The sequence below is a fragment of the Branchiostoma floridae genome, chromosome 2, assembly GCF_000003815.2.
Source record: "Branchiostoma floridae strain S238N-H82 chromosome 2, Bfl_VNyyK, whole genome shotgun sequence".
Lineage (NCBI taxonomy): Eukaryota > Metazoa > Chordata > Leptocardii > Amphioxiformes > Branchiostomatidae > Branchiostoma > Branchiostoma floridae.
Window position 1 is genome coordinate 27136163 of NC_049980.1, and position 25699 is coordinate 27161861.

General features: G+C 40.4%; 3 protein-coding genes across 3 annotated transcripts; 2 read left to right on the forward strand and 1 right to left on the reverse strand.

Moving 5' to 3' along the window:
- The first annotated feature begins 823 nt into the window (after nt 1–823).
- Nucleotides 824–3332, forward strand: LOC118409252 (zinc finger and SCAN domain-containing protein 12-like). Its single transcript, XM_035810129.1, has 5 exons — nt 824–878; nt 1019–1102; nt 1772–2029; nt 2341–2430; nt 2924–3332. The coding sequence occupies exons 2-5, from the start codon at nt 1027–1029 to the stop codon at nt 3262–3264; spliced, it is 765 nt and encodes a 254-aa protein (XP_035666022.1). The 5' UTR covers nt 824–878; nt 1019–1026; the 3' UTR covers nt 3265–3332.
- Nucleotides 3333–3673: 341 nt separating this feature from the next.
- On the reverse strand, nt 3674–7863 carry LOC118409253 (arylsulfatase K-like). Its single transcript, XM_035810130.1, has 8 exons — nt 7557–7863; nt 7034–7163; nt 6746–6905; nt 6521–6597; nt 5921–6298; nt 5274–5498; nt 4733–4945; nt 3674–4436 (listed from the first exon to the last, which is right to left on the reverse strand). Exons 1-8 carry the CDS (start codon nt 7671–7673, stop codon nt 4159–4161), a joined length of 1578 nt encoding a protein of 525 aa, XP_035666023.1. The 5' UTR covers nt 7674–7863; the 3' UTR covers nt 3674–4158.
- Nucleotides 7864–8091: 228 nt separating this feature from the next.
- Nucleotides 8092–25666, forward strand: LOC118409250 (nucleolar protein 6-like). The gene is made up of 26 exons (XM_035810127.1): nt 8092–8237; nt 8800–8953; nt 9449–9588; nt 9976–10092; nt 10374–10553; nt 10943–11111; nt 11542–11673; nt 12101–12261; nt 12687–12807; nt 13755–13918; nt 14398–14513; nt 14960–15137; nt 15665–15787; nt 16809–16957; nt 18267–18415; nt 18527–18729; nt 19252–19369; nt 20179–20333; nt 20754–20917; nt 21440–21592; nt 22099–22196; nt 22642–22766; nt 23101–23190; nt 23606–23812; nt 24105–24206; nt 24745–25666. The coding sequence occupies exons 1-26, from the start codon at nt 8199–8201 to the stop codon at nt 24901–24903; spliced, it is 3666 nt and encodes a 1221-aa protein (XP_035666020.1). The 5' UTR covers nt 8092–8198; the 3' UTR covers nt 24904–25666.
- Nucleotides 25667–25699: the final 33 nt, after the last annotated feature.

A 25699-nucleotide genomic window follows, 5' to 3' on the forward strand; every position in this document is an offset into this window, starting at 1 on the left:
TGTTGACAGATACGTCAGGAGAGGGTCGCTCCAGAGAAGGCACTGAGCAAGATGTGGGACAACATAGCAAAGTGACCATTGACATTGCTTCAGTTTGTGAAAATGTAGATAAACAAGGTATGAAGTGGAAAGGATCTAATAATGAACACACTTCTGTCCATGAGAACCAAGATGCCATTGGCCAACAACATATGAACTGTAAAGAGTATGAAGAACAAACGTCCAATCAGGTTAGAGATGGGGAGAATGCTGTAGCTGGGATTCAGGAGGATTTGGTACATTGTTCCCAGCTCACAAATAGGAAAATTCAGAAGACTGATTCAGAAGTAAAAAGTGATAACGATCAATACATAGCAGCAAACAGAAGGAGAAATAAGACTAGGAAAGTTCTCCTGGAATGCCATCTATGCAATTACTCGAGCCAGAAAAAAGAGGACCTTGAGTCGCACATGTTGGAGACCCATGGAAAAGTGGAGTATAAGTGCTACAGTTGCAACTTCGTAGCAAAAAGCCCAAAAAACCTGCAACGACACCAACTGGTTCACCAAAGGATACATAAATGCAGGTATACTAACTGTATAATAGTACTGTCTCTTTGTTTACTGACATGTGGAAATATGGTTTTAGAATGTATCAGATATTGATTCAAAACTGTTGGTCTTAAGCTACACAGTGATGTTTGAACTAATCCAACCAGTTCAAACAAAGTTTATAATGACATGCATACTATCTGAATTGATTATATGTTATAGATACCAAAATGTCATTCTACATTTGGACAGCTGATACATCCCAATATCATAATTATGTTTCTAGCTACTGTGAATTCACAACAAGATGGCACAACAGCCTAGTCCTACATGAGAGACGTCACACAGGTAAAGGCTTACTGCTTAATACTTAGCTAAACACTTCAAAATTTGAAAATTTTGAAAAAAAGTTTGAAGATTCAATAAAGATGGATGCTTTGCAAGTCAGCACTCACCGTTTGTTTGTTTGTTGTGATATTGTTTGACAGGGGAAGGCATGATGAAATGTGACCACTGTGATTATGTGACTCCTGACAAAGATGGTCTTCTCAGACATCAAATCAAACACAAAGGTAAGACTGTCTTGGAAAATATGTATCACATGAGGAAAATGAGAGTAGCCCAAGTGAACAGCACCAGTCTTTGTCAAGGAATGATCAGAACAAAGCACTGCTCACCAAGTCACAATTCTTTCTGCAGAAAGTTACATCATAGAGATGATAGAAACTGTTGATTGCTCATTCCTTAACGAAAATGGATGCTGCAAATTTCGATTTAAATATTGGTACTGAAAACTTCTTAGGTCTAATACATGTATCATAAATTGTAGTTTAATCTTGCTACAGAATAAATTCTACCAATGCAGATGAACTTTCAAGACATTTCATGTAGTTGTTTACTCTTATTGCTAGGTTCATAAATGAAAGGTCTTTGAAAACATTTCATGTGAATGTTGACAGCAATAAGATTGATCTTCAGTCACTCCCCATGGCCATACATTTTGTACACAGGAGAGAACTTATTCGTCTTAGTTAAATTTTCTGGTGTTGAAAATTTCTTTAAAAAATTGTAGGTTAATCTTGCAACAGAATGAATTCCACCAATGCATATGACCTTTGAAGAACTTTCATGTATGTGTTTACTTTTCTTGCTAGGTTCATAAGTATAAGATCTTTGGAAAATTTCATGCGAATTTTGACCGCAACAAATTGAATCCCCATGGCCATATATTTTGTACTCAGGAGAAAAGCCATTCGTCTGCGGACAGTGCAACAAGGCGTTTGCCCGCAAGTGCGAGCTGAAGCAACACGAGCTGCGGCACGCCGGCATCAAGAGCGCCATGTGCCACATCTGCGGAGACACCTTCCAACAGAAGCAGAGCCTTGTGCACCACATCCAGGCACAGCACCACGGGCTGAAGATGTACAAGTGTGACCAGTGTCCATTTGAGACTGGATACAATTCTTCTCTCCTGACCCACAGGCGAGCCCATCACACACGTTAGTTCTTTTCTTGACATTAAGTTGATAGTTGTAGTGTAAAGTGGCATGTGGAGTTTGCACACTACTGGGAAGGGTTGCAGTCACTGTTTGTTGTGCTTATTAAGATGACCTAGGGGATATTGTCTGTTTTTCCTGTCATTGCTAGCAGTACTAGTAGAAGAACTCTTCATTAAGGTAAACTAATTTGAAAACACTAATGTAAATGTATCCCCAATCATTAGAATTCGATGAAATTGAAGGATACCCAGTACAGTTCCAATTTCAGTTTGTTTGGTTAAATGTTCCTTTGGTCCTTTTTCTTGTCACAGATGAGAAGCCATATAGGTGTGAGTTTGAAGGCTGCAGCTATGCCTCAGCTAGCACATCACAACTTAAAGTGCACAGGAGAAAACATACAGGTGAGTTCAGGTAAACATTCAGGTGTGGGTCTCCCAATGTTACCATCAAAGTTAGTGTTGCCCACAAAGTCAAAAATGCTTACTGCCCTCTAGGGCTCTCTCCAGCTTAAAATTCCTATCCAAAGGCACAGGTGGTCAAGGGGAATTTTGGAGTAGGCTTCCACTGAAAATTTAATCTTCTGAAATGCCATTTCAAATGGCTTCATTGTAATTTTATGGAAATTCTTGTTGCACTGTTGATGACCTCACAAAAATAAGTTTGCATCATCAAGTGTCAATTTTTGTTCATCAAGGGGACAGCAGTAGACAGGTGACCAATATAGACAGAATTCTTACTTAAATGGAAAATTAAGGGACCAACAGAAAGTGGCCACAATACCCAGGTGATCCTTTTACAGGGATGGTCACTTGTACTGTAACAGTCATGATCGGTCATCATATATTGTATATTGAGCCGTTTATTGTATTCTATCATATATGTTTCTTTTAACAGGAGAGAAACCATTCAAGTGCACAGTGTGCAACTATGCCTCTGCTGACAATGCAGGACTGCGTAAACATGTGAGGAGACATTCCAGCCTGCGCCCCTACAAGTGTAACATGTGTGACTTTGACACCAAGCACAGCTTCCTACTCAGAAAACACATGGAGACCACCCACAACGTCATGAACAACTGTAAATTCAATCAGCGTCAACTGTCTTCAATGGTTACCACAGACCTCAGTTCTGAAAACAACAGAGTGGCAATGGACATCTTCAGACAAAATTTACAGACTGTAGAAAACCAAGGACATGGCTTGGCAGAAGTGCATCCATCCGTTGCCACATGTTGAAGGGCAAGGAGAAAAGGGAGAACTTCATGTCTAGAGGATGTTTTAAAATGCATGGAAACAACTTCTATAACGTATAAGTAAAAACAAGTACAAACAGTCAATCCATCTAGTGTGTATTCAGCTTGTGTAGAAGTCACAAATGTATGACAATGTGTGAATTTTTTTATGCATGCTGGGAGATGCAGGCACTATAGGTAGCTAAGGGCAAAAATATCATTGCCAAGCCAATGTGTACGTAAGGCATGCATATGCATTCTGTATATGATCTGGTCTATGGCAATGTTGTTTGTCCACTACCTAACATTGATCATAGTGCTCTGTGCTTCCCAAGATGCAATGAGACCTGTGAAAAACTCTATGACCCATAGTATATTCAAAACTTTTTCAGAAATTATAAGATGCAAAGGCACTGAATATTGATCAGTTTATTATATTGCACTGTAACCATTGTCATTTTCAGAATATTTACATTCAAAATATGTAAATGGACTTAAAAATACTACTGCATAGAAGACTTTGTCCAGTCCATTGCCTCGGTGCTATATATTAAATGTGAAATAAATCACATATAAGACTTTTGGGTATACATGTACAGCTTGTTAAGACTGCAGTTACAGTCTTGTAGGCACTGCAGATACACCTTTCCCACATACATGTAGTTCTTTCTTACACGTTTTGAATGATGTCAATGACATGTTCTTGAAAAATTGTACTTTGGATGAATATGAGGAAAATATTCACCATTTCCTTGCAAATATCATTCTTTAAGTCCAAAAATGTGAAGCCATTCCCACACCATAGGGTTCTCATCCTTAAATGCTTCAAAAAAACAGTATGTATGCTATTTTCTAAGTCCTTGGTATGGCTCTAAGCTATGGCAAATGTTACAGCTTCCTAGCTAACTACATTGTTCAACCACTCTTCAACTTTTTCTTGATTTCCCTGTGGGTCTTTTTGCCAGTCCTTCCACCACCTCAAGTTTGCTATCTCATCTTTGTACCGTGAACCAAGCTTCGCCTTCCATGCCATGAAGGAGTCCCTGTTGTACTTCTGCACTTCCCTTGTGACAGTCGGATAGTCTACCAGCTTTCGTAACTTGTCATCCAGTTGTGATGCAAGATCTTGTCTCTCTTCAGCAAGATTATGGAGCTCATCTGGATCCTTGTCCAAATCTGTATCAACAGAAAAAAATGATAAAAATCAGGTGCTATAGAAGTCTATGATGATGTTGACTCTGAAACAGTGCAATTCAAATACCAGCAACTGGCCTGTCTAACTGGTCTGGACCTTTTTGCCTAGTGGTTATGGTGCTGGGTTAGTACATGTAAGCTTTCAGGCCTAGGTTCCAATCCCAGGAGCCAGCAGACTGTTTCTACTTGCTCCTACTGTTCCAGCTGTAATAAAAAATGTTGTGGTGCCATATGGTCATAAGGAGTAATGAAACTGTAAGTTACACGCATTTACTCACCAAATAACTGTGAAGACACTTGATTTGGTCCATCACCAAATGCTACGTACTTCAGACTGCCTGTCCTGAGCATGTACGTGGACATGTTAACATTACAGCCATGATACTGGCTCAGTACCCAGTCAGGTCGGTCCACTCTGTCAGAGCTGTTCCTCAGGAGGGGCAACAGACTTGTACCGTTCAGTCCAGGAGGCTGTGAGGCATTGGCTATATCTGGAAACATACAACAGCGCAAATCAATCATAGCCTGGTATCCATCCTATTCTAGCTACAGTCTGCTTGAGCTGCTAGCAGACTGGCATGTTTGGCCTTTTTATCATTAATAATTTCAGGCATGAAATGTTTCTCAGTATAACAGATTGAACCCCATAACTGCTGTCTCAGAAAACTATGCAACTCTTAGCCAACCATAGCTCTCAGATTCTGTAGATCACATAACCTACAGTAACATTGCCCCACAATTTGTACAGAAGCCAAATAGTTGTTTTTCTGACTATAGGCAATACATTATTAGTTGCCTTTCAGTTGGGAAGTCACATACCCATGAATGTTGGAAACACATCAACAAGAGATGTCAGGTCATCCACAGCCTTCCCAGCAGGCACCTCTGGACCGGTGAGGACCATGGGGATGTGAGCGCTGGCCTCGTACATGGACATCTTATAGAACTGGCGATGCTCCATGGCAAGTTCCCCGTGGTCGGACGTGAAGAACACATAGGTAGAGTCGGCCTGGCCGGATGCTTTCAGTGCATCCAGGACTTGCCCTACAATTGGAAAAAGATACTGAATTGCTTAAAATGTTCTTCAAATCTAAGTGGGGGAAAAGGAGACAAACGACATGTATTACTGCTAGATACCTAGAATGGACCGCTCTTCATCTTCATGATGGTAAAATCAGGCCCAATGAACTTGATTTTTTTTTTAAATTCTGAAACATTGCCTTTAGAATGTGTATGGGAGCTGAATGTGTAGTCTGTAGAATACTAAAGAGTGGTTCTCTCCTTGGTGCTGAATGTGTAGTCTACAGAACACTATCAAGAATGGCTCTCTCCTTGGTGCTGAATGTGCAGTCTGTAAAACACTTAAGAATGGTGCTCTCCTTGGTTCAAATGTGTAGTCTGGAGTAACAATTTACAAGGAAATTAAGAGAGAGAAGAAGTTAGCAATCAAAATGTAATTCACGTACCAAGCATTGCATCAGTTTCAGCACACATCCCATAATAGTACTCCCGGATCTTCATAATTTCATCCCTTGTGAAATCACTGGTGCAGTTCTTTGTTGCTGAGGAATAGTAGTCCACCGGGTGCATCCGTGAAAATGGCAGCCATTTCGGAATGGTGACCTTTGAACTGTTGACCTTCTTTAGCCAATAAGGCGAAGTCATGAAGGTTGAGCCGCCAAAGTTTTTTCCCATGGAAGGGGTTGGGTAAGGGTGGGGGAGGTTGAGACCCAGGTACAACAGCCAGGGTTTCTGCTGTTTGGGAGCTTCATGGAGGAGCCAGTGAGATGCCAAGTCTGTGCTAGCCCAATCCTTTAGCTGGATTCTATCTGTTGATGAACTTCCTATGACAAGAGAAAAATAAGGTTGACTAGTTGAGAGAAAAAGACAAAAATGATTTGTCAGTTAGTATTATGATAAGTACACCATCCATTTATCATTGTCTGTTGTACTACTATGTTTTACAGAACCACGAACCACAATTGGGTCCCCTTAGAAATAAATGAATTGACAGTATGAGGAGAACTCAATGCAAATCCCACAATAGAAAAAGAGAGAGAACTTACCAACAAGCACAGGTGTAGGCCTGCCCTCTTGTGCTAGGGTAAAGTTCACATTTCTTGTCCACGCTTCAACTCGATTGCTGAAGAACACAAGAACAGAGGTACTATACTTTTCATTCCAAAAAATACTGTCTTTGTTTGCAGTTTTCATTGGCCTAAAATTGTTTACTTCAAATATATTGTAATAATTCCACATTAACAATGAAAGTTTGATGAAACGAGTCTTACCTTTCTGAATGGTCTCCTGATACATAGTCAGTCTTGCCATATACCTGAGTGTGGTATCCCTGCTGTTCCAGTCTAACCTGCCAGGTGGGGTAGTTTTTGGGTAGCCCCTTGTAGTTGTTCCATGACTGCGTCACGTGGGTATGAAGACCACTCCACAATGCTATTAACGATACAGGCATAATTTTAAGGATTTCTTATATGGCAACATTTTTGAAACCCTACTGATAAGAAATTTGGTGCCGAAAAAGTTGAGGCATTGCCAAATAAAACATAAAGAATTTTCCTTACCAGATCTGGAGGGACAGCATATAGGTGAGTTAGTGTAGGTACTCCTGAAGTTGACACCATTCTGAACCATGTAGTTCAGGTTAGGTAAGTCCACTACACTGTCCTGACCACGTCCTATCAACCTGCCATCCTATTACAAAACCACATGGAAAAATGTTGCTAACTTGTAAATGAAAAATGGTATCTAAGACATTAAAGTGTTAAATCAACATTCAACACAAAATAGTCACTCCATACCAAACCTACCTTTGTGAGCTCATTATGATAAATTTCACAACTTACAGATAGTAATAAATACATTTGATGTTATAAGTACATTTTTGTACAGAATTGCCTGTAACAGTGTAACTGTGGTACATGTACTATTAAGACAATTAACAAGAAAAAACATTATGCAAGCTACTAATTACGACCTATAGAACAATTATTATCTGTAAAATCCAGTGAATCTGCATTGATTGGCAAATTGAAGAACAAGAATTCAGTTTTCCATGTAACTTACAAGAGAGAAAGTTTTACCTACCATGGAGTCACAGATAACAAAGACTATGTTCTTCCTATCATCTCTGGTTCCTCCCACTGCTGATGTAAACCACCAGAACAGCAGGAAACCCGCAGAACAATCTAACTTCATCCTCATCTCACTTTTTTACCTTCTGCACTTAGCATGTGAAAATCAAATTATGTTGACAAAAAGTCGATGCTTGCAATTTAGCTACAAATGTGACTCTCGTGTCAATTCCAAGAGCACTGATGGACTGTATGCATTGATTTTCCTCAAATTTATGCCCTAATGTGTATAGCTAACTATTACAAACACTCAAATCTGCAAAATCATACACTATGGCTATCTTGTTGTCCCGACTTCTTGTCATATGATGCAACCTTTGACCCCAAACGTAAAAAAGGATACTTTCCCAATGTTTACTTGAGATTATTCCGAGTTCCATAAAGGTAATGTAATGATTAACATTCACAATAATATTTTTGACACCACAAATTCATTGAAAAGTGAAAACTATCCGATATACTTCGCGTTTACCTAAAGCTCTGTTTTACGTTAGAAGGCGGTTGTCAGCAATACCCAAGATGGCCGCGCGCATGTGAAACGCGACGCGACGTGTTGCTTTTTTCATCAAAATTGGACGATCAGAACACACGAGCGATGAGCGGACAAGGAGAGGACGATAGCGATATATCTGAGGTACAAACTAACAAGGAACAGTTGGTTTTAATTTTAAGGATACCAAGAAATAATGCTATAACCACTCAACTAGGCGTACGGTCTGTGCACATGTGCGCGTTTGTTCGTCTGCAATCAGCTGAAGGGGGAGGGGGCTGAAGAAAAGTTTTGAAGAAGGCTAATCAATAATACATTTTTAGACGTACCTATAGGCTAGATTGTTTCATCACTGTGCAGAAATTTATGAAATGTACAAGCTGTGTACGTGCCTGGTCTTTTTTCCAGCCAGTGGTCAGTCTTTTTGGGAATTAAATTGATCAGCTGTGCAGTATAAATTATTTGGCTATCTTACACATTCAAGTACAGACTTTGGAATATGCATCAAGGTCCATGGTGCCTCTTTTGGGATTTCCTGGTAACAAGTGGTGTGGGATCCTGTTGTAAATGGTATGTGATACCAAAGTAACTTGATCAGGATCCCTGCTGTATTGGCGTGTCCAGGATAGAATGTATAAAAGCCACATGAAGTACATGAAGCACATGAAGTACATGAATTTGATGACGGAGTATTGAATTTCTCCAGGAATTCTCAGGAGAGGAAAATGAGGGATGGGATGAAGACATCTCAGATGAGGATGATGTCATTGATGAGGAGGAGGAGGAGGAGGAGGAAGAGACCAATCAGATGGAGGAAGCTGGAAGGAACATCCAACAGCTAGCCAAAAGGGTGCTTGAAGGTATTCTTCAACTTTGTATTGCTTTGTGCATCCTTCTATACTATAAACATTCTACAAAAAATCTGTATGTATTATTTTTTTATAATGGATATGATAGCAGAAGGCTATTCATCTTGATGTAAAAAAAGATCCTAACTATATTTTAGCAAATAAAAGGTAAAGCATGCATACTCTAACTTAGGCAAAGTTTAAGTCTTTTTAGACAGCATGTGGTGCAATGTGGCCTTGTCTCACGTTTTTAGGGCATACTGGGTCACACTACTCATTTCGATAAGTGTGGTTGATTCTGTCCCCATCTGAAAGGAGGAATGCAATCCTGTAGGTTTGAAGTTGTATCAGTCATGCCAGATGGGCAAAAATGCAGCAGGGTTGCTTACCATATGTGCCGCATAAAAATGTAGCGGTAGTCTTTTCCATTATAACATAAGGTGTTCACCTACTGAATTCTTCAAACCAATATACCAATGTCTCTTTTTGTTATTGTTTCCACACAAGATGAAGAGACAACAGATCAACCACCTACAAAGAGTGTCCGTACAGGGAAGCCGGACTTGTACAGGCCACCTACCAATGAAGAGATGAACCAACTGAAGGAGACGGAAAATCTTTTCCAGTCCAGTCTTTTCAGGATGCAGGTAATTACATTGATGAGATATTAAGCTTACAACATTGTGGTTCAAAGATTTCCTTTTGTTGACATTCATAGAAATTATGTACAGAAAGTGCCATCAATCAGTCAATGGCCAGTGATCTTCAATACATGCCCCTAGTACTACTACTGTCTTGACTGTACTGTCATTGTTTGATAGTTTAAGTCAGTACTTTTAGCAAGAAGATACATGTATTACTGTAAATTCATGTCAGTTCAAGGGACTATATGCTATATCAAATTTCATTGCATAGTGAGTTTGCTGCAATCAGCTTATTGTGAATACAGGAAGTTATTAAGTATATCACAATTTCCTTAAGCTACATTATTACATTTGTATGAAAATTCAGATTTTCAATTTTTTCCCCCAAAGATAGAGGAGCTTGTTTCTGAGGTCACACCCAAGAACAAGAAGAGCCCAGCCCTGGATAAAGTACTTCACTCTTTAAACGAGATTGTGATGAAACTCCCAAAGACTGACTCCAAAGAGGTGAGAAGACCATATTTCTATGATACCTTGATGAATGTTAGACATCTAGGATTCACAATTCAAAGTGTAGTTGTGATGTACGTCAAAGTTCAAGATCCAGATATCTAGATCTAGACAAATGAGGTCATGAACTTTGACATTGACTTTGACAATGCAGTACACTGCATGTGTGTATGTACTCGAAACTGTGAGATGACTTATAGCAGCAAAAAAAAGTTAGATGGAAACTTAAATATTAGTCTTATGTTTTGCTGATTGAAAGATTGCCTTTCTTTCCACAGTTGACGGACCAGTCATGGTTGCCTAGCAATGTGAAAGTCCCAATCCAGCAGTCACCATACCAGGTCAAGGGTCACTTCCACTTCGCCCCTCCCACCAGTATGAAGGTTGTGGGCAGTTATCTGCTCGGCTTCTGCACCAAGCCTGGCATGAATGTGGATGTGTTACTGGAGATTCCCAAGGTGAGAGATGGCTCTATATACGTTTATGTGACAGTAGAGATTGAGATTCAGGAGAATCACAGATTATCATAGCATAGATTGGAATCAGAGTCTCTCATAAGAAAGAATGGAATCCAGCTCTGTCCTAGGACAATCCACAATAAACTACTAGTAGTACAGATTTGGCTTGGGTTGGAGTTTGGGTTGGTACTTGGTAGAGTCAGATTAATGCTAAGCCAAGCCCAGTATCAATCTGTACTAATAGAATCGTAGATTGTCCAGCCCATATCCAAATTACAGTGAAATTGTAATTGTAATAATCTCTAGTCTGTCCTTGAAGATATCCTAATTGCAATAAGATTGTAATAAGATCTGGCCTAGAACATTGCAATTTCTTCATGTTGCCCCAGGAGTGTCTACAAGCCAAAGACTACCTGAACCACAGATACCACAGGAAGAGAGCCCTGTACCTGGCCTGCCTGGCTGCCAGCTTAGATAAGCAGGACCTGTTCACCAGTGTCATGTTCACCTTCTTCCACCAAGACTGCAACAAACCTGTCATTTTACTGAAACCATCTGGTAAGGTTAAAGGTTGTATATTGAAGGCATTACAGGTTTATGGTAGTGCTTTGTCTCACATGAGTTATGGTTTCAGACCAGTGTTTATTTCAAGAATTTGGGTCAAAGGGGCTCTCATTTCGGCAAATATTTTACAAGCCACAAAATTTCAATGTCAGGGTGAAAAGCAGTGTCTTGCTGCTTCCCAGTAGACTTTTTTATGTTCAGTTTTCTGTATGTCTGGGGTAGAACCTACATGTATAATGAAAAGCATACTTTTGACCCCCCAAAAAATTTCCACGTTTTGTGTTTATATTCCAGAAAAACTTCATTGTGCACCGCAACTTCCAGCAGGCAGTAGGAGGTCTATTCGCTTTCATGCCTGATTACGTGTATACAGAATCAGTCTTTAAGCTTATTTCTTTCATTGTTAATGTTATTACCATTGCAGGGAAGGCAGGAAAACATTACACCATCAGACTTCATGCCTGTCCACCAGAGGGCTTCTTCAAACCCAGCCGCTTCCACCCAGACAAGAACAACATCCGCAGTGACTGGTACATGGGAAAGGGTAGAGATCAAGGCATGTCTTACTTGGTTGTGATTTTGTTTCTTTGCATAACCTGTAAATCGCATTGAGGTGGAATGCACCATTTTTGTAAGTTAAATACAAGCTACTCCAGATCAGACTGATAGGTTTGATCCACATATGGGGATGGACCCTTTATCAATAAGTGTGGTGGGTTCTTTAACGGTTCTGTTGCGGTGTGGCTTTTCTCAAACATGGGGCCTCTGGATTTATGTCTTTGCTGAGAGTGCATTTGAGGGTACTTTTCTGAGAGTACATTCTGAGATTACTTTTCAGAGAGTCGTATTGAGGCTAGCTACTCATTTTTCTCCTGATGAGTGGTGTAAAGTGTCTTTCCCAAGGGCATGACATTAGACCTACGAGGGTTTGGGGAGCCAGAACCTTTAGATTCTAAGTCTTTCATTTTCTTTTTTGCATTCAGACTCTGAGCCCCCCACCCCACACTACAACAGCAGTATCCTGGTGGACATGACGATGGCAGAACACCTGCACCACCTGTTCTCCCTGTCAGCTGACTTCCCTGCCATGAGGGAGGGGCTGGTGCTGCTCAAGGTGTGGCTGCATCAGAGGGAACTGGACACGGTGAGGACATACCTTAGGTCTTTGTATACACAATCAGTGTATGATATCACCTGATGGCTGTACTTTGCACTGTAGCATAGGTGTCGCTACTGCAATGTGTGAAGAATGCAGTCTCAAATTTGACTTAGTTTATATCATGGTTCAGTTTACAGGTTATATACTTGTTATATAGAATGAACTTTGTTAAACAGTGATTTATCAGCCTGATGATAGATAAACCACAATTACTACCAATTTGTTATTCATTGTAGTATCATCGGTCATTTATCACTCTGTCTTAATCCCCAAGCATAGGTCATTTATCAGCTACTGATTTCCATAATAATGTCATCAGTATGGATAACAGTTTCATCTAAGTAATGATATTTTGCCAATAATATGTAATCTGAACAATGAAATGTTTGTATGGACCATATCTGTTATAGGGTTCAGGCTGTTTTAGTGGGTTCCTGATGTCCATGCTGCTGTCCTACCTGCTGTCTGCACACAAGCTCAGCAAGGTCATGAGCAGCTACCAGATCATGAAGAATGTGCTTCAGTACTTGGGTAAGCTGATAGGGGGCAGTCCTGCACCTTTTTGAATTTCAACAAACTGATATACCCCAGGTATCACCAGTTGCATGTTTACATGTCTGTTGACAATTTTAACTTTATATTATAATTCCACCTGATACCCAAGTCACTTTTTTTTTAAATGGTCGTCCCATTGCTGTCTTGAACACCTGGATATCTGAAATGCTTGCCTTAGAGATTACTGGTGCCACATAAGTACATATTAAGTACTATATTTCAAATTGTAATGAAAAAGATAGTCACTCTTTGGCATATATAATGTTGATTCTGAAGACTTTTTGCATGATCCCCTGTACATGTATAGTCACAGCGTTCATTCAAAGGAAAAATGTTCATTAAATCGGTATATACATATATTTGAAATTGAAATTAAAATTACAGTCACTCTTTGGTATAACATTAGTTCACCTTTATCCATGGGGTAACCTATATCCATTGTGTTGATTAAAAGGGTATCTAGGGATATAAAATCGCCAGGCGGTGGTTTCAAATGGCAATGTTTTCATTCTGCAAAACCATGCTGCAGTACTTGGGTAAGCTGATAGGGGGCAGTCCTGCACATGAATTTTTAAAGATTCAACAAACTGATATACCCCAGGTATCACCAGTTGCATGTTTACATGTCTGTTGACAATTTTAACTTTATATTATAATTCCACCTGATACCACATTTTTTTAAATGGTCATCCCATTAATGTCTTAAACACCTGGATATCTGAAATGCTTGCCTTAGAGATTACTGGTACCACATAAGTACAAATGTAGATCTCCTTAAATTCACTGTTTTTTATGTGGCGGTCTAAGGATGCCCAGCAGAAATATGAGAGTTAATATAACTTTCTGATTGCAATGTTTTTTTCAAAATCTTTTGTCTCCTGAATGTTAAAACTTGTTCACTCTCTGTTTTATATCCTGCACAGCTAACTCAGACTGGAGTACCCAGGGCATCAGTCTAGCCAGTTGTGTAACAGCAGAAGATGTGCCCACGTTGTCAGACTTTCACCAGGCCCACCAGGTGGTGTTTGTAGACCCTACAGGGCACCTGAACATGTGTGCAGACATGTCAACAGCAACATATGCAAGAGTGAGTATCATGTAAAAGTACATGTCTGTCTTACATTATTACTTTACAGTATATAACACGTAAAGTTTGGAAACTTTTCATTTTAGTTGAGCAAATCTCTGTAACTAGTTGATCAATTGCTATGTGCTATAACGTTATATAGTTGGAAAGCTTATTCATCTATTGTCCTTTACAATGATATTTCATTATTTTTGTGACACATGTACATTCAAGGTTTGAACAAAGGGGCTATTTGTGTGAATTGGTCTTGAAAATGAAAGTGTCAAAATTTCCCTTAATCACATGTGTGTTACAATGTTTGCTTACACTGATTTTGTGGGCGGGTTTTGTGGGCAGGGGAATTTTGGCTCTTTTGTTTCATTTAAAAAAAACATAAATGACTCACTCATGTTAATGTTAAGATGCAAAAGAGCAGAAATTGTGACAAGTTATGTATGTCAGTCATTTTGTAAAACAGTTCCGTGACCACTTCCATGCAGGTATGCCATGAAGCCAGACAGGCTGTGGCTATTTTGGAGGACAAGTCGCTAGATGGGTTCCAGCTGCTCTTCATGCAGACTGTGCCTTTTGCACACAAGTTTGATCACATCTTCCAGTAAGTATTCATTGTAGCTACAGCCCACAGTCTTCTTGCAAGTCTTTTAGTAAAAACGATGTTACATACATCTTAGTGGTATCATATGTTGTTGGAATGTCCCTCACAGTTTAGTTCAAATTAGTAGTCGTTAACTGGGAGACTGCAGTTGGAAGGGACGTAAAAATGGGGATCCTGTGTTTGAGGAGGTACCTCAAGGACATTAAAGGAAAAGCAACTTTTCCTTACAAAATATGCTCTGCTACTCTAACAGCAAGGAAACTTGCTGGCCCAAGTGCCACTAGACACTACAAGGGTCTAGTCAGCTAGTCAGAGCAACAGTTAGCTAGTCTTCACACCACGCTTCCATGTGGCTCTGTCCAGCAGGCTCACTTTAGTTAGACCACACATCATATGTTGTCACAATCAATCCATAATAACAAAAGGAAACATCCTCCACCCCCCAGCATCACCCGTGTGCCCAGACTGCGCCTGGTGTGTGAACACATGAGTCTACAGGATGCTGTCATGGACCACTGTGGGAACTACCTCATGGCTGCACTACCCAGCATCCTCCAGCTGCTCAACAAGGCACTGGGGAACAGGGTCAGCCTCATAGGGGTCAGGGGTCATGACTTTGGACAGGTAACTATTTTGTTTAATTCTTGATTTTTTAAAAGTGTTTTGCCTTTTTTCAGTGGGTTTGTCACATTTTATTTTCTGTAGAGTTATCAAAACGTTGAACAAAAAATATACATTTATAATTGTACCACATTATGATATAGCCATACTTGAATCTATTGCATGCCTTTATTCCAAGTTTGGTTTTATAGCCATGGCTTTATGATTATGGGTTAATGAAGAGTAAAACCATTGATAATGCATTAATACACACTTGTAGGATGATGGCATTCCAACTTTTTGACTAAGCGCAGTGACAGTTTTAATTGGCCATGGGAAAAACATTTTAATGGCCCACTTTTTCCGGACATTATTCCGGACTGCCAAATAATTTTTCATTTGCTGATTTACAGATATTAACAGCTTTGAGCTGATTGTTTTTTAAGATCCTGAATCTGTCGTAAAGTTCATTATTAATAATTTATATGGTGATGTCTTCCTTCAATATTTGATCATGATGCTCACGGCTGTCATTCCTGTCACCACCACAGTGGTCCATCGGTGACGCCCCTCCTAGTCTGAAGGACATTGGGAGGTTAACGTTTGGTCTGCTGCTCAACACTGAGTTCTCCACAAGTGTGCTGGACAAAGGACCACCTGCAGACCAACCACAGGTAGGATACCAAAGGCTTCTCCATTCCAAACTTCAGAAACCTGCCATTTGACAAAAAAAAAAACATACTTTTGAGAAGCAAAGGGTGCTTGATCATCATCATGATTACATCTATTTGCAAGATATCACCACTTTTATGGCTTTTCAAATTAAAGTATTACATATTTTCTGTACTTGGTTCATAACTGGTAGCCATGTTCACTGTGACTTCTGCGACAGTCATAACTGGATTACCTTGCATCAAAGAAATTGGGGCTGAAGATTTTTTGGTGGCACAATGTTCAATAAAGTGAATGTATTTGGCACAAACATCTATAATACAATACTATATTGTTTGAATGAACACATCGTTGATGTTGAACATAGTCTAAAATGTTGTATTTTAATATCATGCAGTCCTAAAGGCAGATTTATCAACTATAAACTCTTGAAACTTTATTGTTTCGTGTTTGAGAATTTGAGTTTATTGAGATCTACAATTAGCTTGAACAGGCAAATACTATACAATTTTAATTGCAATCTTTGTTGATAGTAGATATCTTCTCAGTTTGTCATTAAATTAAATTGTCATGCTTGTGAAGTCGTGTGGCGCAGCGGCGGCATTTGTGCCTCGTGACCGAGAGGTTGCGGGTTCGAATCCGACTGCGTGTCACCAATCTTGTGCCCTTCGGAAAGGCACTTAACACGACTTTCCTCACTATGCTCAGGTGAAAATGAGTGAAAAGTGTTCGCCTTGCATTCGGAAGGTCGTGAGTTCGATCCCGGCCGAGTCATACCAAAGACTATAAAAATGGTACATGCTGCTTTCTCTGCTTAGCACTCAGCATTCGGGAAAGAGTATGGAAGTTGAACACACACCACTACCAGTGGACTAGCCCCTGCTGTAGTGATTGCGTCGTGTGTGGCCCAAGGGCTAATGAAACAGAGATGGGCACCGCCCTATGCGCCAGAAATGGGCACCGCCCTTGGCGCGGGAAGGGGTTTAACTTGTCATTAAAAGTTCAACTGTGATTATCCATCAGGCTGCGGAGTTCTGTGAGTTTTGGGGAGACAAGTCCCAGCTGCGGAGGTTCCAGGACGGGACCATCTGCGAGGCGGTGGTGTGGCAGGGCAGCAACATTGCTGAGAGGAGACTGGTGTGCTGTCAAGTCATTCAACACATCTTGAACAGGTAATTTTACCTGCATGGAATGCAGGTATAGTTTTCAGTAGCGTGGAAGTGTGTGGAAGGGGCGTATCTCCAGAATCAATCTTGGCCTTGGGATTGCAATAAATTTAGGTACATGGGTTGGTGGTGGTTGCCTTACGCTCAGGTTAGATTTTGGGCCTCATGGTTTTTGAACTTGACACCGCAGGTAACCTTTTGTGTGTGCAAGGGGCGTTTCTGGTGTTGTATCTCCAAAACGAAACATGCAATCACAATGATATTTATTTAGTACATGGGTTGGGGTGGTGGCCTGGCAGGTTTGATTTTGGGCCTCCTGGTCATTGAACTTGACACTGCAGCGGGCCTTTATTTTAGTGTGTTTGGCCCTGGACATGCTGTGGTCTTGATTTTTTAGGACACATACCCTTAAATGTAAGTTGGAAGTGGTATAAATGCGCGAGAGAGAAACAGGTGCGCGAGAGAGAAACAGGTACATGCAAGAGAAAAATATGTGCGAGAGACAAACAGATGCAAGAGGGAGAAACAGGTGTGCAAGAGAGAAACAGATGCACAAGAGAGAAACAGGTGCGCAAGAGAGAAACAGATGCGCGAGAGAAACAGGTGCGCAGGAGAGAAACAGATGCGCAAGAGAAACGGATGTGCGAGAGAAACAGATGCGCAAGAGAGAAACAGATGCGCAAGAGAAACAGGTGCGCAAGAGAATCAGATGCGCGAAAGAGATACAGGTGTGCGAGAGAGAAATAGATGCGCGAGAGAAACAGATGCGCGAGAGAAACAGATGCGCGAGAGAAACAGATGCGCGAGAGAAACAGATGCGCGAGAGAAACAGATGGGCGAAAGAGAAACGGGTGCGCAAGAGAGAAACAGATGCGCGAGAGAGAAACAGGTGCACGAGAGAAACAGATGCCCGAGAGAAACGGATGCGCAAGAGAGAAACAGATGGGCGAAAGAGAAACAGGTGCGCGAGAGAGAAACAGGTGCGCGAGAGAAGCGGATGAGCGAGAGAGAAACAGGTGCGCGAGAGAGAAACAGGTTGCCGAGAGAGAAACAGGTGCGCGAGAGTGAAACAGGTGCGCACAAGAGAAAAATGTGCTTGGAAGAGAAACAGGTGCGCGACAGAATTCCAAAATGTCAGGATGGAACAAGTTTACTTCTGTTATAACTTATTGAACAAATATTTCATTGATAGATGAAAAATACAAGTACCCAGTACATGTTACTCTTACATAAAGCTATTCACTGTCATTTTTGAAAAGTGCTGCCATATTTTTTCTTGTCATTTATTGTTGCATTGTTTTGTTTCTACTTGCAGACATGCTAATATCCCCCAAAGTATCATCAAATACTTTGGTGGTCACTTGGACAGCCTGCTGTCCCGTCCCAACCTGCAAGGGGGCACTGCTGCACAGTCAACTGATACTCATGACAAGCTGCACAAGTCACAACCGCAAGGAAAGAAAGGTATTACATTGAGTAGAATATGAATATGCAGCAAAGAAATGTATTTGGTGATTGTTATACGATTTTGAATTTAAGTACATTTGTTTGACCCAAGGTCCTTTATCTTTAAAGCAAAGAAAAGCAAGAATGCACCAAAGGAGCAGCTCCTGGATCCAAACCAAAACTCAACCTCACATCCTGGGACTGGTGATGAGGAGAATGTTACAGTCATGAGGGTCTACAACGACCTCTGTCGGATCCTGCGGGGACTGCAGGACCTGCCTCTGAACATCACCTCCATACAGGGCACCTCTCCTGTCTTCAGATATGCTGAGGTCAGGAAACTCACTATCACCATTTCAAAAACTCTATCTGTTTGACTACAGTTTTGGTGGCAAATGTGCAGATGTTGACACACTGCCGCACCAAATCCGTGTTTTGGGCACACTTTTTGACACACATGATAAGCCAAAGTGGTTGGTGGGGGTCATTTTACTGTTCAATAAAATTGGTAAGAAAAAAGACACCTCGAGGAAAAGTCTTAGACCTTCATAAAGTGGGAAAATGTCTAGTGAATAACTCGTCAGAAAGTACATCTATACTTGGTGTCATTCAATTGGACCACAATCTATAGATAGGTGAACAGTCTGAAACCAGTCACTTGTAACAGTGTGGGGGTTTTAGTGTCTCCTGCACCCATGCAGGACTATAAGCTGCTTGCATTTATGTTGAAAATATTTCAAGCCCAGACTACTATCTTCATTGCAAATATATATTGTAAATCATAGATTCGGTATCGAATGTAAATACGGACCAGGTATGATATAACATAGGACATTTGTACCTCTTTTTTACAGGTGTTTCCCCCTCGCCCTGCCCACATGAAGAAGACCAAAGACAAGACAGTGGTGCAGGGTCACATCCAGGTGCCAGTCTCCGGGCAACCCTGTCCTCCTTTTGTTCCAGCTTTGAAAGGTACAACAGAGGGTTCAACGTCATCTTTATTTTGCACTGTACAAACATGACAAAAGACTCAGATTATATAAAATGGGTCAAAGATACTGTAAATGCATTTAAGTTCGCGGGGATTTAATTTCGCGGTAATGGGAAAAGGGACTTTTCGCGGTGGTTTTAATTTCGCGGTAGCACCATGCACTGTGGTCTCTTACTGCCAGGGATAAATGTACACGGTGGTTTTAAATTCGCGGTGGAACGGCCACCGCGAAAACTACGAACATTAATCCACCGCAAACATTTCTGCATTTACAGTACTGGGTATTTACCTAGGCCAACCCATTAATTTGATGAATAAGATCTGGAGGGCGTAACGTTGAACCATGCTGCACACAAGTCATTAAATACAAAAGTCTATTTCTGTTGCACAGTTTTCATCACATGGCATTTCAGTGGCTTGCTACTACTATTGCCATTAAATGTAAAATTAGGGGAATTCCCACACAAGGATGTACCTTGAACAATATATTACTTAAGTGGTACACCGCTAGTCTACATATTCCAACAGCTTTTTCACAGGTACAGTATTTGGTCACAAAGTTTTTGGTGCAACTGAAACCACTTTGTTCTTTTGTTTACTATGTGGGTTAGTATGCTTGTTTATTTTGAGAAATTTGAATTCCTTTGTGATATTGTGTAAGGGGTTCACTACTAGTCTAGATATTCCATCAGTTTTTTTAGTGGTATTTGGTTGTTAAGTTGTTAGATGAATGGAAGTCACATTTGTTTTTGTTCATTTTGTTTATTTTCATGCAATTTGAATCCTTTAGTGATTTGTCATATGGAGGGCAGCGGAAAGTGGCCAGAGGATGCTGATGCCATCAGAAGAGTGAAGGCTGCTTTCCACATCAAACTGGGAGAACTGTTACACAAGCAGCATGGCCTGGTCACCAGTGCAGCTACAGGACATGTGGACATTGCCATGGTATTTTTAACTTTCTTGTCTTTGAAATGACTTATTTTGGCAATGCCTCAGGGTCATAGCCTGCTTTCTTTCTCTCATTCTTTTCTTTCTTCATTTTATTTCACAAGGGGAGACATACTGTAAATGCAGAAATGTTCATAACATTCCCCCGCTGTTTTTAACGGCTCAATTTATGAAATAATGATGTAAATGTGCTAAAATAGTGCATTAGATGTCAATACTATACAGACTGCCTTATTCAGAATATTTCCACTCTTAACAATGTGATATTGCTTAGGTTGCCTTTAATTTGAAAGTATTTTAACAATGTTGCCTATGCAGAATTCCACATGATTGATTTTGGCTGTACTGTACAAACACCTTGATGATGACATTAATGTGAGTGTGAGGAATGCTGATTGTTGGACCTGTGGTGTACAGGGAGGTTTTGTGTTCCAGCTGGTGATTGCATACCACCGAGAGGTCAATATCCTGAAGTTGGAGAAAACTGCGGAAGGTCTACTGAGAGAGAGAGACAACGAGGCTTCCCGACACCTGGAGCGGGAAACTGTCATGCTGCCCAAACTCACGAGTGCTCTGCATGGGTATGTCTACCCTGTCAATTATGAAATGTGTCTAATGTGTCTAAACAGTAAACAAATCACTATCCATTGTTTGATTATACTGCTGCTGGTATCCCTGACACGGGTAGGCAGCAGTCGGCTAGTCTTCACACCGTGCTTTCATGCGGCTCTGTCCAGTATACAGTAAAAAATCCTTCCTACACCAGATGACGCATAGGGTGGCACCCCCATCTCCATCTCTATAGCTATGGGCTGACAACTTTGTGCAATCACATCAGGGGGCTAGTCCACTGGTAGAAGTCTGTCTGTCACTCTTTGCCAAATACTAAGTGCTATGGTTTGATTTTCTTAACATATCAAAGTGACACTCTTTGGCATATATAATGTTGATTATGATGCCCTGTACATGTATAGTCACAGCATTCATTTAAAGGAAAAATGTTCATTAAATCGGTATATTCATGTATTTGAAATTGAAATGAAAATAACAGTCACTCTTTTGCATATATGTTGATGCTGATGACTTTTTGGATGATCTCCCAGTCTGCAGCAGCTGTATTCATCGTTCAGCGGCTGTCTACGGTTGGCCAAACGCTGGGTGTCGGCTCAGCTCCTACACAGACACGTGCCTGACGTGATGGTGGACCTGCTGGTGGCACATGTCTTCCTCCACCCCCAGCCTCTCACCCCTCCTGGGTACTGGGAACTCATTTATTTCTTACAATGACTTGCATTTGTGATGGGAGGGGAATGGAGTTGTATTTAGTACTTCCCTTTGTTGATTTCGACTGATATTCATTATATTATGTTACCTTGAGCAGAAGACCTATATAAGCAAATGTGCTTTTTGTCTAATGCTCAATAAAGGAATGTGAATAGAAAAAAAAAAATAAGCCATTTATTAAATTCAAAAGGCATATCTGCAATGTAATGTTGTCACCACCAAAATCATCACAAGTAAAACCATCGCAAAGTTGTCAAGATTTACAGTGTCACGTCAATCAATGAATGTTTGTATGGCCCTGATGTTACATTTCATTTTCTAGTGACACTTACAACAAAAAAACGTTTATATTTTGATGCTCTCCAACATAGTATACAGCACTACTTTAGTACTACAATAAGGTTCAAATCCTGATTCTGTGGACCAGAATTTTCTGTACCAATACCCACCCCTAATCCACACCTTTCCCGCGCTCCAGCTCCCCTGCTGTCGGGTTCCTGAGGTTCCTCCATCTCCTCAGCACACATGACTGGAAGATGAACCCTCTCATCGTCAACTTCAACAGGGAACTCAAAGGTAGGACACAACTGTGACACTCACTCACACTAGCATCTGTTTATCATCTATTGTCCACGTACTGTCTTGTGGATTTAGTACAATAGTATACAAAGGATTCAGGGCTATGATCCTCATCTGTTCCACATTACATGAGCCTATGTTAACTCATTCCATGGCAGCTTACAGTTATACACACATTTATTGACCAGCAGTATGATGTACAGTAGTGAATAAAAATGGTAAATATATTTTTTCACACAGGAAAAATTGACAATATGTAAAATCAGAGAAACCTGTAAATTTTGGCAGTTGCAGATGGTGGGTTTCATACACTGTGATGTGTCACAGACGTGTGAGGCCAGGTCAAAATAAAGATAAACCAAGTTTATTTTTGTCAACAAACCTTCAAAACATTACTACAAAGGTTCATTTTTTCTTTCATCTGTTTTCCCATCATCCACAGCCGCAGATTTGCAGGAAATCTCCAACCAGTTCACTTCCTGTCGCTCCCAGCTGCCAATCATGTTCATAGCCACGCCTAACAACAAGCTCACATCCCATTGGACAAAAGCTAAGCCCACTGTCCAGGTGAGTTAGTATGGAATGTAGTGTTGACAGGGTGTAAGTCTCAGATCCGAGACTACTCTAACTTTGTTCCAGATGCAGTTTAGATGCTCTGATCACTTCCCTGACTGTCTGGCATTTGCTGTTAGACAGTCATTTGGCTTTTGAATGTTTGTGTGAAATATCCAAGAGAGCTCTTATTGGCTTCGACTTACATTATTGAATGGCCCTTTTTAACATATTGCCTTTACTGAAAACTTTTGACAATATTTGCACCAAATTAGGTGATTATATATATATATATGCTTTGTAAAAATGCTTCTTTTATTAAGTTGTTTTGTTAATTTTCCATGTTCAGGTTCTCCAGAGGTTGATCTCCCTGTCCCAGGAGGCCCTGAAAATGCTTGAGGTTCAGATTCTGACAGCGAGTGATGGGACAGACTTTAAGGTACATCATGTTGTCTTGAAGTACAAATGTATACTGCAGCAATAGTGTGCTAGTAGAGTGCTTCCTTTGCATACAGTAGGTTGGGGTTTGATTCCCAGAACTACATGCTGTCTTTCCAAAGGCTTTTGAAATAGTGCTGCCCTTCTGCGTTGAGTACAGCACATCTGAAATCATTTTGGTACAGGTCTATGTAAGGTTCTAATACAGAACCAACAGGGCTACCTATAAACCAGTGCTACCTGTTGACTCACCCTCTGCTTAAGTTTTATCTGTACGGGTGTCCCTGCAAAGATAGGTGAGGTGCTGAGGAAACTTAGATGGGTACACTCAGGCCAGTGGTATGTTCTGGCCTGTACCACCAAGTCTTACATATTCATGGCTCTGACAATAAAAATGTTGCTGGTACCACTTACAGCAAGTGTTCCGGCCTCCCCTTGACATCTACGATGTCATCATTCACCTCAATCCATGGAACGTTCCACGTCGGTCTGAGGGGGTGGACTACTTGAAGCTCAAAGGCTGCAGGGACGTACCAACTGATGGTGGGATGGGACAGGGTAGCAAAGAGATCCTACCTGTGGTAGAGTTTGATCCGGTCCAGATGTATCTTGAGGAATTAGAGGTATTCAAACAGTTCACACTATTGGGGAATCTTTTATTGTGGAAAATGTCTCAATTGTCATATTTTATCCACATGACTACTCTCCAAGCAAAGGTTGAGTCGCGTAGATATGGTACTTGGTAGTAGTTTGTAAGAGGAGCACCTGTGTAATTTTTCCGACAACTACTATATCTACGCGACTCAGCCTCTGCTTGGAGAGTACATATGACAGCATGATGGCAGTTTGGGTTTTTTTTTAATTTGATTACATGAGGAAAATTGTAACGACATTGGTTCTGTTGTTATTTTGCAGGACACATATGGAGATATGGCACTGTTTTTCCATGACCCCTGTGGAGGTCTTTACATCACGGCACTGTGGAAACCTGCCGCATTCACAGCCAAACCATTCAAGGTAACCTTTTTGTACAATTTCACAAAAATAAGCACCATCGTCACATTGTCTTTGATCACAAGATGCCAGTATTCCAATCTGTTTCATCATATAAAAGCTGTTAGTGTTACATCATATAAAAGCTGTTTTGCTACATGAAGCAGATTTGTTTCGGGTTGTATGGAAATGTTCCTGGCCTAAGATGGTGACTTGTGTTTGGATCTTGAACAGGATGTCTGTCTGTCTTTTTATTTCACATAGCTGCTTTCCTGATAAAATCTAAGAGCTAAGAAAATAAATTACTGTGGCCTCATGTAGAAACTTAAACAAGGGGAGAAATCTTGCCTGTAAATGACCATTTTGCCTTTCCACAATTATCTTCCAATCCTCTGTAATTTTTGCGACTGTTTTCATAAAGCCAATCTGTGTCTTATACAGAATACCAGCTGTAAAAAGGTTAAAATACAAGTTAAGTACATAGAATTATTTTCAAAATGATAGATGATTAATATTTGTTTTCTAAATCAACTCAAGCTTACTCTTGCCTTTCTATTCATAGGTTACGACCTTGAATGGCCGTGCGCCTGACCTTGACCAGTCAGGAGAAGACCTGATGATGATTCCAAATGTGGCGGCCATTTTGGAAGACTTCCACTCCCTTGGGAAAGGCTTGGTGATATTAGTAGATGTCAAAAAAGAAAGACCTGTTGTTAGATAGTAAAGATTTCTTACTTTCTTTTATATCGGATATCAGAACTGTTATAGCATCCTATTGTGTTAACCCTAATTTTTATTTTGTGCAAAATTCACTTTGCTAACAACTCATACAAATGTTATTTATCCAGCAGCAGCTATAGTGTTAAATTGAGGTAACACATGTAGTTTGTAATGTATCTAATATGATTTTGATGAGAATAAGAACAACTGGGGCTTAGTAAATTTCTTCGAAACACATGTAACAGTTATATGTGTAAGATGTCATTTTCGTATCCCTCTTGAAAGTGAAAGTGATGTCGATCCAGTTTAGCTCAGTGAAGAGCTATTCTTTGACTGGTAGTGACAGAGAAGACAGATGCTATGTACAGTATTTGCAAGTTCATTGCACCAGGGAAATCCACTAGATCTTTTCAACAAGCACAATGAACAGTGGACCACAACTTAACGTCCCGTCCTAAGGACTGCAACCTTTTAATAAAACTACCAAAAAGGCACCTTTAAAAGTAGGTTTGTATCTATTTCTTATAGTTTCGCCACAAGGGAAAGTATTTATTCTTTCTAAGATGCATAACCAGATGGAGCAAGGGACACCGTGCTTGAAAGATACCAATTGTAGACTATAACAAAGCTAACGTTCTAATAGTACTGCCAAAGGTTATACTAAGGGAAAACATACGTTGTAGAATACACCGTCAAAACCATACTGGGACACCTTGTTCTACTGTATTCTGCGGTATCTAATTAACAACAATCTCACATCTAATCTTCAGCTAAGTAATCTTCAGCACATTCAGTTC